The sequence below is a fragment of the Phaseolus vulgaris genome, chromosome 10 (genome assembly GCF_051622355.1).
Source record: "Phaseolus vulgaris cultivar YP4 chromosome 10, ASM5162235v1, whole genome shotgun sequence".
Taxonomy (NCBI): Eukaryota; Viridiplantae; Streptophyta; class Magnoliopsida; order Fabales; family Fabaceae; genus Phaseolus; species Phaseolus vulgaris.
The window spans coordinates 8,915,448-8,928,880 of NC_143507.1; the positions used below are offsets into that span (position 1 = coordinate 8,915,448).

The 13,433-nt window shown below is 33.6% G+C and overlaps 2 protein-coding genes across 6 annotated transcripts; both read left to right on the top strand.

Moving 5' to 3' along the window:
- The first annotated feature begins 608 nt into the window (after positions 1 to 608).
- On the top strand, positions 609 to 4,570 carry LOC137819388 (pentatricopeptide repeat-containing protein At1g15510, chloroplastic). Its single transcript, XM_068623222.2, has one exon. It carries the CDS (start codon positions 769 to 771, stop codon positions 4,417 to 4,419), a length of 3,651 nt encoding a protein of 1,216 aa, XP_068479323.1. The 5' UTR covers positions 609 to 768; the 3' UTR covers positions 4,420 to 4,570.
- Positions 4,571 to 6,652: 2,082 nt separating this feature from the next.
- Positions 6,653 to 12,659, top strand: LOC137818892 (elongator complex protein 4). 5 transcript variants are annotated; one of them, XM_068622535.2, is made up of 9 exons: positions 6,653 to 6,777; positions 7,653 to 7,818; positions 7,949 to 8,169; positions 8,255 to 8,330; positions 10,451 to 10,607; positions 11,507 to 11,585; positions 11,826 to 11,985; positions 12,072 to 12,163; positions 12,262 to 12,659. In XM_068622535.2, exons 2-9 carry the CDS (start codon positions 7,689 to 7,691, stop codon positions 12,427 to 12,429), a joined length of 1,083 nt encoding a protein of 360 aa, XP_068478636.1. In that variant the 5' UTR covers positions 6,653 to 6,777; positions 7,653 to 7,688; the 3' UTR covers positions 12,430 to 12,659. The 5 variants fall into 5 exon arrangements, with proteins under 5 accessions (XP_068478636.1, XP_090152634.1, XP_068478639.1 ...); XM_068622538.2 differs by lacking the exon at positions 6,653 to 6,777 and adding an exon at positions 6,807 to 6,847; XM_068622536.2 differs by lacking the exon at positions 6,653 to 6,777 and adding an exon at positions 6,988 to 7,120.
- Positions 12,660 to 13,433: the final 774 nt, after the last annotated feature.

Consider the following 13,433-nt stretch of genomic DNA (forward strand, 5'->3'; position numbering starts at 1 on the left):
TTATGTTTATACAGTGTTCATGATTGGTTATTCCTGAACACTTTTTTCAATTATCCCATCTAAAATATATTTTCGAATTATAGATTTTGAAAACATTATAATAAAACAGTCCGAAAAGCATATTATAGACTTTAGATTAAGTATATATATATATATATATATATATATATTCTATATATTCTATAGAATTTCTTCTAGAAGGTTTGTAGAATAAGTAGTCTGACAGTTATTATTGAAATGATTGTTGACAGGATTAATTAATCAAGACAAAAAAGATAAAAAAAAATGGAAACTTTCTTAATTTCTGTCACCAATGGCTTCATTCATTAATCAAATGACTAAATGGCTGCAGGATAAAATGTTTAAAAACAGAAAAAAAAAAGACAAATGGTTTATTTTTGTTCTTTTAAAGGAAGATTAAAAATAAAAATTTATGAAAAAAAAAAGTTGTTAAATTAAGGAATAAAATTTCTTCTATACGAAAAAAAAAAACACAATACAAATATTCTGGTAACAATCTAATAAATTAATATTATAATTATATTTATTTTAATTTTTAATTTAAAACATTATTATAAAGAGAGCAGTTAAGATTGCGGTCTGAAAGAATGTTTATTCTTAGCCGAAAATGTTATGGATAAGATGGTGCTTATCGTTGGCAATGGTAATGACAATGGCAATGGTTGATGGTAATACTGCAACACCACACAGCAGAATTTGACATTGTCGTGTTGCGTTGAGTTTGGTTTTAACCATAAACTCTCATTCATGTTCTGTAACTCCCAAATGGCGGCGTTTGCTAAATCCTCCCAACTTCATGCTCAAAGGGATAATCCCCTTCTTCCTTCTCCTACTTCCACCAATTGCAACCTCAAAGCTTTCACTTTTACGCACAACCTGCACACCCTTCATCCCCCTCTTAGAAAAGTTAAACATGTTTCTGTTTCAAGTTCTGCCGCTGCCACTACCTCCCTCAGCAACCACCACAGCCACGACGCAAACTCTGATATTTCCCAACTGTGCCTTCTTGGGAACTTGGACCGTTGCATGAGCTACTTAGACTCCATGCACCAGCTTCGAATTCTCGTTGAAGATGATACTTACGTTGCCTTGGTACGACTATGTGAGTGGAAGGGAGCAAGGAAGGAAGGGTCTCGTGTTTATTCCTATGTTTCCATGTCCAGGACCCTTTTGAGCCTTCAACTGGGGAATGCGCTTTTGAGTATGTTTGTGAGGTTTGGGAACTTGGTGGATGCTTGGTATGTTTTTGGGAGAATGGAGAAAAGGAATTTGTTCTCTTGGAATGTTTTGATTGGTGGGTATGCTAAAGCTGGCTTCTTTGATGAGGCTCTTGACCTCTATCATAGAATGTTGTGGGTTGGTGAGAGGCCTGATGTTTACACTTTCCCTTGCGTTTTGAGGACTTGTGGTGGCATGCCTAACTTGATGAGGGGTAGAGAGATTCATGTGCATGTTGTAAGAAACGGGTTTGAGTCAGATGTGGATGTGCTTAATGCATTGATAACTATGTATGTGAAATGTGGGGATGTCAGTACTGCTAGGTTGGTGTTCGAAAAAATGTCTAATAGAGATAGGATTTCGTGGAATGCCATGATTTCAGGGTATTTTGAAAATGGGGAGTGTTTGCAGGGATTGAGACTGTTCGTGATGATGATTGAATATCCTGTTGATCCAGATTTGATGACCATGATCAGTGTGATTACTGCATGTGAGCTTCTGGGTGATGAGAGATTGGGGAGGGAGATTCATGGTTATGTTCTTAGAATGGGGTTCGGGAGAGACCCTTCAGTTCAAAATTCCTTAATTCAGATGTACTCATCTGTTGGACATATTCAGGAAGCTGAAACAGTTTTCTCTCGAACAGAATATAGAGATGTGGTGTCATGGACTGCAATGATATCAGGTTACGAGAATTGTTTGATGCCTCAGAAAGCACTTGAGACATATAAAATTATGGAAGCAGAAGGTGTCATGCCAAATGAAATCACCATTGCCACTGCACTCTCTGCTTGTTCTGGTATATGCAAATTAGACATGGGGACAGACCTTCATGAGGCGGCCAAACAGACAGGTCTCATCTCTCATCCGATAGTTGGAATGAAAGTCACCAAACTCAAGCCAAAACCAAATGTGTCTTCCATCAAACAGCACATCAACCTCAAAGAAACACAACAACTCCAAGGTCACTTCATCAAAACCAGTTTCAAATGGAGTTTTAGACTTCCTTTTGCAGCACTTGAATATTATTCTAGCAATGCAGCAATTCAAAGCTTTCTAATTACATCTTACATAAAAAACAACTGCCCTGCAGATGCGGCAAAAATGTATGCCTACATGCGTAGAACAGACACTGAAGTTGACAATTTTATCATACCCTCGGTTCTCAAAGCCTGCTCTCTTATCCCTTCAATCTTGCTAGGACAAGAGTTGCATGGTTTTGTGGTGAAAAATGGATTTCATGGGGATGTTTTTGTGTGTAATGCTTTGATCATGATGTACAGTGAGGCTGGAAGCTTGGCATCGGCACGACTGTTATTTGATAAGATTGAAAACAAAGATATTGTTTCTTGGAGTACTATGATTAGGAGCTATGATAGGAGTGGCTTATTTAATGAAGCATTGAACCTTTTTAGAGATATGCTTGTTATGGGAGTGAGGCCTAGTGAAATTGCAATGATAAGCATCACACATGTCTTAGCAAAACTTGCTGATTTGAAAACGGGGAAAGCCATGCATGGTTATGTAATAAGGAATGTGAAGTATGGAAAATCAGGAGTTTCTCTAAGTACTAGTTTGATTGATATGTATGTTAAATGTGGAAATTTAGCTTATGCAATAAGGCTTTTTGATGGCTTGTCTGAGGCTAGTATCATTTCATGGACTACTATGATTGCAGGCTACATTCATTGCAATAATTTGAATGAAGGTGTAAGACTCTTTGTCAAAATGCTTGATGAGGGTATGTTTCCAAATGATATTTCAATCCTTAGTTTGGTAAAAGAATGTGGCACAGTAGGAGCTCTAGAACTAGGAAAGTGGTTGCATGCTTTCACATTAAGAAGTGGATTTACAATGTCTTTGGTTCTAGCCACTGCTTTTATTGACATGTATGGCAAATGTGGTGATGCTAGAATTGCAAGATCTGTATTTAGCAGCTTCAAGGGCAAAGATTTTATGATGTGGAGTGCCATGATTTCAGCTTATGCACAAAACAATTGTATAAATGAAGCCTTTGATATCTTTATTCAGATGACAAGTTGTGGAATAAGGCCAAATGAGATAACCATGGTTAGTCTCCTTAGGATATGTGCAAAAGCTGGATCACTTGAAATGGGGAAGTGGATCCATTCTTACATAGACAAGCAAGGAATTAAAGAAGACATGATTCTTAAAACATCTTTGGTGAACATGTATGCCAAATGTGGAGACATAGATGCAGCTCATAGATTATTTGATGCAGTGATGGACCGAGACATTTTAATGTGGAATGCCATGATATCTGGTTTTGCAATGCACGGTCATGGTGAGGCCGCATTGAAACTCTTTGAAAAAATGGAAGCACTAATGGTTGTCCCTAATGACATTACATTCATTGGAGCTCTTTATGCTTGTAGCCACTCAGGATTGTTGCATGAAGGGAGGAGGTTGTTTCACAAAATGGTTCATGAATTTGGGGTTGTCCCTAAAGTTGAGCACTATGGTTGTATGGTGGATCTTCTTGGTAGAGCAGGAATGCTTGATGAAGCAAAGAAACTAATTGAAAACATGCCTATGAAGCCAAACATGGTTGTGTTTGGATCTCTTCTTTCTGCATGCAAGCTTCACAAAAATCTCAAACTAGGAGAATGGATAGCAGAACAATTTTTGTCATTGGAACACCATAAAAGTGGGTATAATGTTCTAATGTCAAACATATATGCTTCAGAAAGTAGATGGGGTGATGTTGCACATATAAGGAGAGGTATGAAGGATGAGGGAATTGTTAAAGTAGCAGGTGTAAGTTCCATTGAAGTGAATGGATCACTTCATGAATTCATAATGGGAGATAGGGATCACCCAGATGCTGAAAAAATTTATGAAATGATTGGTGAGATGAGAGAAAAACTGGAAGATGTTGGATACACCCCAGATGTATCTTGTGTTCTGATGAACATGGACAATGAGGAGAAAGAAACTGCACTTAACTATCACAGTGAAAAACTAGCAATGGCATATGGACTGATTAGCACTGCTCCTGGTGTTCCAATTAGAATTGTGAAGAATCTTAGAATTTGTGATGATTGCCACAATGCAACCAAGTTGCTTTCCAAGATTTATGGGAGGGAGATCATAGTGAGGGACCGAAATCGTTTTCATCACTTTCAAGAAGGATATTGTTCTTGTTGTGATTATTGGTAAGAAAAAGTTTACAAAAAGGAGACTGTATACTTAGATATTCAATGGTAGGAATCAAAATGTAAATTTTAGTTTCACATCGATTGAGTGCAAATAACAAAGTGCAACAATATATAGAAAATCTATGAATACAATACTTTTATGTTTTAGATTAGAGATTGTGTTATATATAAATAATTTTTCTAAAATACCCAACATTAACCAATATTACAACTTCTTCACCAAAACAAAATTAACAAATGATTTCCATGGTATAATGCTAGAATAAAAAAAACTTAAATAGAATGTGTTCTTGTATGAGTCGGAAGGGGTACTTTTAGTGTGTGTAACTGCACCTGTCTTCCTCTATAGCACAACATTCGATCTTGGACAACGGGAGAAGAAAATGTACCTGTAAAAGATACATTGATGTTTAAATTAGAATTCGGTATAGGGTAGGTGAAAATAATAAATATTGTACAATGATGCGAACCTTTGCATTAGATGTAGTGCATACTTGTAAGATTCTAATGAGTCATCGATTCTAGACCTGTATTAGGATAGACCAAAGCTAATCTTAATGTTAAAATATGATTTCATACCTTTAATGAGGTTAATTGTACCATATAGAAAATAGTTGTTGGTTCCTTAATCATTAGATTCAATCATAGTATCTGCATGTGTGAGGTCCGATCTTCCAATCGGATGGAGATTCGACCACCTCACCTTGTGATGTAAGTCAACCATTGGTAAATGAAAGAAGTATTAGTTGGAGTGGATCTTAATCACACTTTAAATCTTCTGCCTCTTCAAAATCAAATACAAATCAATGGTAGGAATCAAAATGTAAATTTTAGTTTCACATCGATTGAGTGCAAGTAACAAAGTGCAACAATATATTGAAAATCTATGAATACAATACTTTTATGTTTTAGATTAGAGATTGTGTTATATATAAATAATTTTTTCTAAAATACCCAACATTAACCAATATTACAACTTCTTCACCAAAACAAAATTAACAAATGATTTCCATGGTATAATGCTAGAATAAAAAAAACTTAAATAGAATGTGTTCTTGTATGAGTCGGAAGGGGTACTTTTAGTGTGTGTAACTGCACTTGTCTTCCTCTATAGCACTACATTCGATCTTGGACAACGGGAGAAGAAAATGTACCTGTAAAAGATACACTGATGTCTAAATTAGAATTCGGTATAGGGTAGGTGAAAATAATAAATATTGTACAATGATGCGAACCTTTGCATTAGATGTAGTGCATACTTGTAAGATTCTAATGAGTCACCGATTCTAGATCTGTATTAGGATAGACCAAAGCTAATCTTAATGTTAAAATATGATTTCATATCTTTAATGAGGTTAATTGTACCATATAGAAAATAGTTGTTGGTTCCTTAATCATTAGATTCAATCACAGTATCTGCATGTGTGAGGTCCGATCTTCCAATCGGGTGGAGATTCGACTGCCTCACCTTGTGATGTAATTCAACCATTGGTAAATGAAAGAAGTATTAGTTGGAGTGGATCTTAATCACACTTTAAATCTTCTGCCTCTTCAAAATCAAATACAAATCTTCAACAAATTAATGTGTGTTGTAAATTGAATTACACTATTAAGTAATTTTATTAATAAGTTAACTAGAAATAGTGGAATAAAATTTATCATCAAATACTTTAAATTTAAATAAACCCTTTTCATAATATTAAAAAATTAATAGCATGAGTAAGCAGCTACCATGGGCATTGAGACAATTCAATTGTTTTAATTTGTCTGAGTATAAGGATTTTCATTTTTTTAATGTTTGTCTAAGCATAATGAAAAGTGTGTTATTTGGATTTGCCTTATATTAATTACTTTAACACTTTGTATTAATTATTTTATTTACATAATTAATTATCATTTTGACTATTAGGTATTACTCTTTGCTCTAAGAAAACCTTAAACTAATAAAATTATATAAAAGATTATTAAACATTGAATATCAATTTAATTTTAAATTGATATATTTAACTAATGTTTATGAATTACTTAAAAAAAATTCATTGATTTCTAATAGTGAAAGATTTCATTTTAGTTCCTAAAAAAATTTAATAAAAATATGTTTTTAGTGTTTATGTATTAAAAACTTATATTTCTTCAAATTTAAAGAATTTAAATGATTTATTTTCAATTTGAAGATCAAAATTGAGTTAACCTAAAATTTAGATATTAAAAGCTTAATCAACCCTTTTGTAAATATGATGAAATGGAATTATTGGGTCATTCTTGCATATAAGAAGTGTAGTGATTGTGTGAGTGAGACCCAACGGTGCCATAAATTCCTTCGCTTTGCACAAAAACTCCGAACTCACTGCTTTTTAAGGTGACCCTCTCTCCTCCATCTTTCACGTTTCATCATTGTATTGGGTTCTTCAACTGCTTCATATTTCTATGTGTGTATTTCTGAATTGAGAAATTTAGATTGGTGTGCTACGTGTAGGGAAAACCGAAGTTTAGGTTGCTTGCACGCCACGTGTTTGATAATATGCTTGCACAAAGCTTCACTCGTAGTTTTGTAATTTTTTTTGTGTCTGAAGTTTTGTCTGACTTGGAAGTTTTTGGATATGTCCGTTCATTTGAACTTACATGGAATTGCTTCCTCTAATTTCTTTCGTGTTGTAAAATGTGGATACTACTGCTATTGCTTCTAATTACTTAGTGTATCTGTAAGCTGTTTGTTATATGGTTTGTGAGGGCCTTTTTACTTTTTTTTACTGCTATTGATTATATGTTGTATTCGGGGTTAAAAATGTGTTTTTTGTTCCCTTTTAAATATTACTAGTTTTTTTTTTCTTTTGGTCTGTAGTTTTTAAAAAAGTTGTAAGAAAGGCATCCCGTGGGTTTAATTTCCCTAATCTTGCTTGGACGAAAGCACTATTGAGTTTTGTCCCTTTTCGTGATTGCAATTGGAAGGCTTCAATTTTGTATGGCGTGGTTTAGATTCACTTTTTGGTTTTGATCGAAATTGAAATTCGAAGGAAGCTCACTTCTGCATTTAATCTTTAATTGCGAGTTTGAGCCTTCATATTAATTTCACTTGTTTTTTGGTTAGTGTACTTGTTTATTGTTTTGTTGCATTTATAAATCGCATTTTTTATGATGTTTGCAATTTGGTCATGTGGTCTTCGAAACGTCCTTTTGACATGAGTTGCAGCCTATTCAGTGGACTCACGTAAACATGTACTCTTGCTTCCTCAGGTCTCTGAGTGGCATATTATAAAGTTTTGATGCAGAATGACCACAACCAGGGCTCGAGTTAGTAGCTTCTCCCGCAATGTGTCAACTGTGACATCTCAGAATCCTGGACTTAAGCATGGCCCTAATGGGACAATGCTCATTTCATCTGGGATTCCTGATCTTGACAGTAATTATCTCTTTGACTTCCTTTTAACTGGCTGTTTGGTAAATGAGTTAGTTATATTGTTTTATTTGATTCATGTGGAGTGTCTTTTCATAGATGATTCTCTTGCTTGCTTTTTTTCCCTTTTGAATAGAGATTTTAGGTGGTGGTTTTCCATTGGGTAGCCTTGTCATGGTTATGGAAGATGAAGAAGCACCTCATCATATGCTTTTATTGAGAAATTTTATGTCTCAAGGACTTGTACAAAAGCAACCACTTTTGTATGCTAGTGCATCCAGAGATCCTAAAAGATTTCTTGGTACTTTGCCTAGTCCGGCATCACCCAAAGGGGATAAATCTTCAGATCTTAGCCATGTACTTTTGTTCATCCTTTTCTCTTTGTGATGTAATGACTTTTTTTTATGATAATTTGGTTTATTTATTTTTCTTATAATTACAGGAGAAGGATATAAGAATTGCTTGGCAATACAAGAAGTACTTTGGTGAGCCTCAGCTAAATCTCAACTCTAATAATGGTAAGTTAGTATATAACCTTCTCCCAATTATTACTGTTTTACTATTACTTCATCTCTGGTATTAATTTTTTCTCTCTTTTGGTAAGTATGCAATAAATGCCTATCTCATATCAATACAGACCATTGTGTATACTTGAAGTTGCATTGTAGTTATTTTAATTAAGTTGTTTGTTGAAATTACATGGTCGTAGGTGTTGAGGGAGAGAAGAGAGACTTTGTATGATATTTTATTATGTAATGAAATGCATTCTAATGTAGTAGTATTTGTCGTTTCAATAAAACCTGGAGTGCTATCCCTTCTTTAGATTAACTGTAGCCCTAACTAATTAGGAAAACAAATCATGATGAAAAAAATATAATAAACGATTCTCTAATAGATAATAAGGATTTAGGGAAGCTAATCCTTAAGAATAATATGAAATGTGATAAGACATTTTGTATATTTTCAACACCATAATCTTTTTTTTCTCTCAAAGGCACTAAAATTAAAGTAAATGTTAGAGATATGATTTGATTGTATTAGAGACATGATTTGATTACTTTAAATAGGGATATATTATATGATTTGATAGAGAAATATCTTATGAAATATTTTTCATTATTAGATATTGATTTTGTTCCTTATTATTGTAGCTCTTCTTTATTATAAATAAGAATACTTATGTGTACAGAACACACAAAATTTATTATATTCCTATATGTTTCTCTATTCTCAGCATGGTACCACAGTGGCACCATCCTCCACGGTCTATTTTGTTATTAATCCTTTCATCATGGTATCAGAGACTAACAAGATGGGAACCCTAATCTTAGTTTTCCCTGTGGCCCCACTGCTCATAGGTGTAAATTTTTTTAGAAGCTGTGTATATTTCTGGTTTCTATTTTTTAAGAAACTGGGTAAGTATTTTTTTAGACTATTCATCTTCAGTGTTATTTTTCACTATTGGTGTTTTTTGGTGATATTTTTCTGGCTGGCGATTGCCACTACTAACATTTCCTAGGTGTGTAGTGATTCACCTTTTGCTTTTCAACAGTCACTATGCCCTTTGACCAATTTTGCTTCCTAGCAACCTCCATGTCCTTTGTGTAATTTTTTTTCCCTCTCCTCCGGTAACCACTGTGCCTTCTGATAATTTTTGCTCTCCGGTAGCCATTGCACTATCGAAGAAGTTTTTGCCTGACTTTTGTAGCAAGCTTGACTCATGCTCCAACATGAAGGGGAGTGTTAAAGATATTGTTTGTTATTAATCATTTCAACATGGTATAAGAGCCTAACAAGAAAGGAACCCTAATCTGAGTTTCCCCTTTGCGCCCACTGCTCATAGGTGTAATTCTTTTAGAAACTGTCTACATTTTTGGTTTCTGGTTTTTAGAAATTGTGTTTTTTTTACTATACACTGTTGGTGTTACTGTTCATCATCATGTTTTTCTGGCTGGAAACCACCATCTCTCGGACATTACCTAGCTTTGTGATGACCATTTTTTGCTTTTCAACAATCATCATGCCTTCTGACCAATTTTCCTTTCCAGCAGCCTCCGTGTCCCTGTGCTTTTTTTTTTTTTGCTTTCTGGTAACTACCATGCGCTCGAATCATTTTGCTCTGTGTGTTAAAGAAATCATTTGTTATTATTTACTTTATTAACTCCAACAACCAATTGACTGACATGATTCTCTTAAGGTTCTTGTGTTACTTACTGACGTTTATAACCAGATTGTTTCATATTATACATGTGTTCCAGGTTGAGGGGGAGTGTTAGAAATATGAATTGATTACTTTAAATCAGGAGATTTGATACGGGAATATCTTATCAAATATTTTCCATTGTTTGATATTGATTTTGTTTACTATTGTATGTTTTCTTCATTTTAAATTAGAATACATATGTGTACACATCATACAAAATTCATTGTTTTATTCCTTCTTGGTTTTTCTCTTCTCAACATGGTACCGAAGCGATACCATTCTCCATGACTTGTTTTGTCACTAGTCCTTTCAATAATTAATAGGCATTTGTGATCAATTTTTACAGTGTCCCATGGGAAGAGAGCAATTTGCAAATTATTGAATATGCCAATAATTTAATGTAAATTACTGAGCTGAAGCTTACTTACATTGTAGGTGGTCAGCAGGATTACTGTAACGATTTTGATTTGAGGAAGCCCCTGGATCGGCATTTGTTTAGTGGCAACAATGTAGATTGTGTTAGCATCAAAGATTCTCCGAACCTTAGTTCTCTTCAAGACCAATGTGCTGGATTTCTGGCTAAACTCTCAAGGTGAAGTGATCTGTACCCGCTGCATTAGAAATGTATTCTTAGAGATATAAGATGATTCCTCCACCTAAGATTCTTGACAGTATTGAACTGTTTATTCATATTGCCGTACCTGGTTGAGTCAAGTTTTTCTGAATAGAATAAAATAAAATGAGATTAAATTGGACACAGTTTACTGTTTGGATTTGATCATAAGTGTATAATGACGCTCTTTCTAAACAAAACTTTATTAAATCTTTTGATAGATATTTTTTAGCATATGCAATTTAAGATTTGATAGAATACAATAGTGTCACTTGACCAAGGTAGCTGTTTCCACCCAGTGGGTAAGGGCTTCAATTGTTGTATGCAATTTAGGATTTAAATAAATTTTCTCTATTTTTAGTACTTTTTTGCTATAGTTGGCAGTTCATTGTTATGGTTGATGGTCTTACGTAGGTAGCTGTTAGTTATTCTTATTTTTATTTATTTTGATGGGCATTTTGTGATCATAAATAAATACAATATAGGGACTATGTATCTATCTAGGAAGCAAGAAGTATTTGCAAGTTTTGCAAATGCATGCAATTGTGATAATTGACTTTGGAAAATATTTTTTTATCACCATCCCATTCTTTTGAATGCTGGAGTAAAAGGGATGATGAAGATTGCAGTATTGTTAATTTTGAACTATATTTGCTGTTGCTCCTGGACCCTCACATTAGATACTTTGGCGCTTTATTCAAGGCAATTAGAGTTTGACTATTTCTTTAGGGAATTTCTTAAATCCCTCTGAATTTCTTGTTTTGCATCGATTAGGTTGTGATAAAGACTATGTTGATGATTTCTTTAAAATTTTTTCTTAAGGTATTCTTGTTTCTGCCCACTTTTTCATTTACAAACATTATGGATGTCATCAACAGAAATGAAGGCAACATTTCCTCTGCTGGTCGTATTGCAATTCAATCATTCTGTTCTCCACAATGCAAGTATTCAAATGAGGTGAGTTAATATATTTCCTTTTGTTATAGTATTTTGAAATAAGTTTCTCCTTTGTCTTTGGGCTGTCCATTTTTTTTTATGATTGACATATACGCTTCCTCTACATGAATTAGGAAATAGTTTACCTGCTTGCAGATTTGTCTTGCGATCCTAGTTGAGTCTCAGACATTGATACCGTTCTTCATTGTATAAAGGTTTAATATTTTTCTAATACGAAATGTGTTAATATTTCTTTTGTAGGAGTGGCATATGCTTTCCTTTATTAGGTCCCTAAAGAGCATGACCCAGTCTTCAAACGCTGTTGTTGTTGTAACCTTTCCACCTTCACTTCTTTCTCCATCTTGTTCACTAAGATTGCAGCATATGGCAGATACCTTACTTTCTGTCAGAGCCATTCCAGGTTCATAGACAACTCTCCGGTCTTATATTTCATGTGTTTATTTATGAATTATCTCAAGCTTCAGTACAAAACTATATTTGTTTCAGATGAGGACAAGGAACTGGCAAAACTCCTCACTGGTTACCAGGATATGATTGGGCTTTTAAACGTACACAAAGCTGCACGGTTAAATACACAGGTTATATTCATACATTTTTATTTATCTTTGTTGAAGCTACTATTTTCTTTCATTCGGACACTTCTGCCTTTGCCAATTGTATGATTTTCATGGTGCAGGTTCCAGTGATTCTGGAGGCTACAACGTTCTCAATAAAATTGCACAAACGGAGGTTTTTGGTCTTAGAATGTCTAAATCAAGCCCCAGTTGACGGATCAAGTGGAAGTTCATATGGCACATCTGGCGGTTGTTCTGGGTCAACTAAAGTTGGGACACTTGATTTTTAGATTATACTTCATTTATAACTCAACATTTGTAACAACCAAACAGACGCTAACAATAGTGAGTCAGGCTCAATGTTTTTCTTAATGCTTGAAATGTTAAATTTTTGTTACTTGTATCTTTTTGTTCCTTTGATATCACTATTGGTTCGCCTGCAATGTACAGATATTTTCCTTAAAAGATACTGTGAGTTCAATGTTGACTGTGGTTTTCTTTAAGGATGACTATAGTCGAAGAAGATAGTTAAGTTGGTGGAAATTATTTGGATTGTATAATTCCAAAATCAAAGATAATTCGTTTTTTATTGTTGAAGCCAAAGATAATTATTTTTTTATTGTATAATTTGAAAATATATTTTATTTATTTATTTATTGAAATTTAGAAAAAATGTATGGAGGTGGAAGAAGAAATACCCGTAAATAAGTTAAACTTGAACCAATGTGTTTTGATAAGAGATCCATCAAGGTTGAGATGAAGAAGAAAAAGGTTTTTATTTCCTGCATCTCATGATTATTGTCTAAAAAGAAAAAAGATTTATGTTTATACAGTGTTCATGATTGGTTATTCCTGAACACTTTTTTCAATTATCCCATTTAAAATATATTTTCGGATTATAAATTTTGAAAACATTCTAATAAAACAGTCCGAAAAGCATAATATATTCTTTAGATTAAGTATTTCTATATATATATTCTATAGAATTTCTACTGGAAGGTTTCTAGAATAAGTAGTCTGAAAGTTACTATTAAAATAATTGTTGACAGGATCAATTAAACAAGATAAAAAAGGATAAAAAAACACATCGAAACTTTCTTAATTTCTGTCACCAATGGTTTCATTCATTAATCAAATGACTAAATGGGTGTAGGATAAAATGTTTAAAAACAGAAAAAAAAGGACAAATGGTTTATTTTTGTTTTAAAGGAAGATTTAAAATAAAAATGTCTGAAAAAAACAACAGAAGATGTTAAATTAAGATTTAGCTAAAGAATATGATACCTTGACCCCA

Bases quoted from the DNA above. Each gene is read 5' to 3' on its own strand.
- LOC137819388 (XM_068623222.2), top strand. From the start codon at position 769: ATGTTCTGTAACTCCCAAATGGCGGCGTTTGCTAAATCCTCCCAACTT.
- LOC137818892 (XM_068622535.2), top strand. From the start codon at position 7,689: ATGACCACAACCAGGGCTCGAGTTAGTAGCTTCTCCCGCAATGTGTCA. The intron at 11,986-12,071 runs GTTCATAGACAA...TATTTGTTTCAG, and splicing joins TTCTGTCAGAGCCATTCCAG to ATGAGGACAAGGAACTGGCA. The intron at 12,164-12,261 runs GTTATATTCATA...TTCATGGTGCAG, and splicing joins CTGCACGGTTAAATACACAG to GTTCCAGTGATTCTGGAGGC.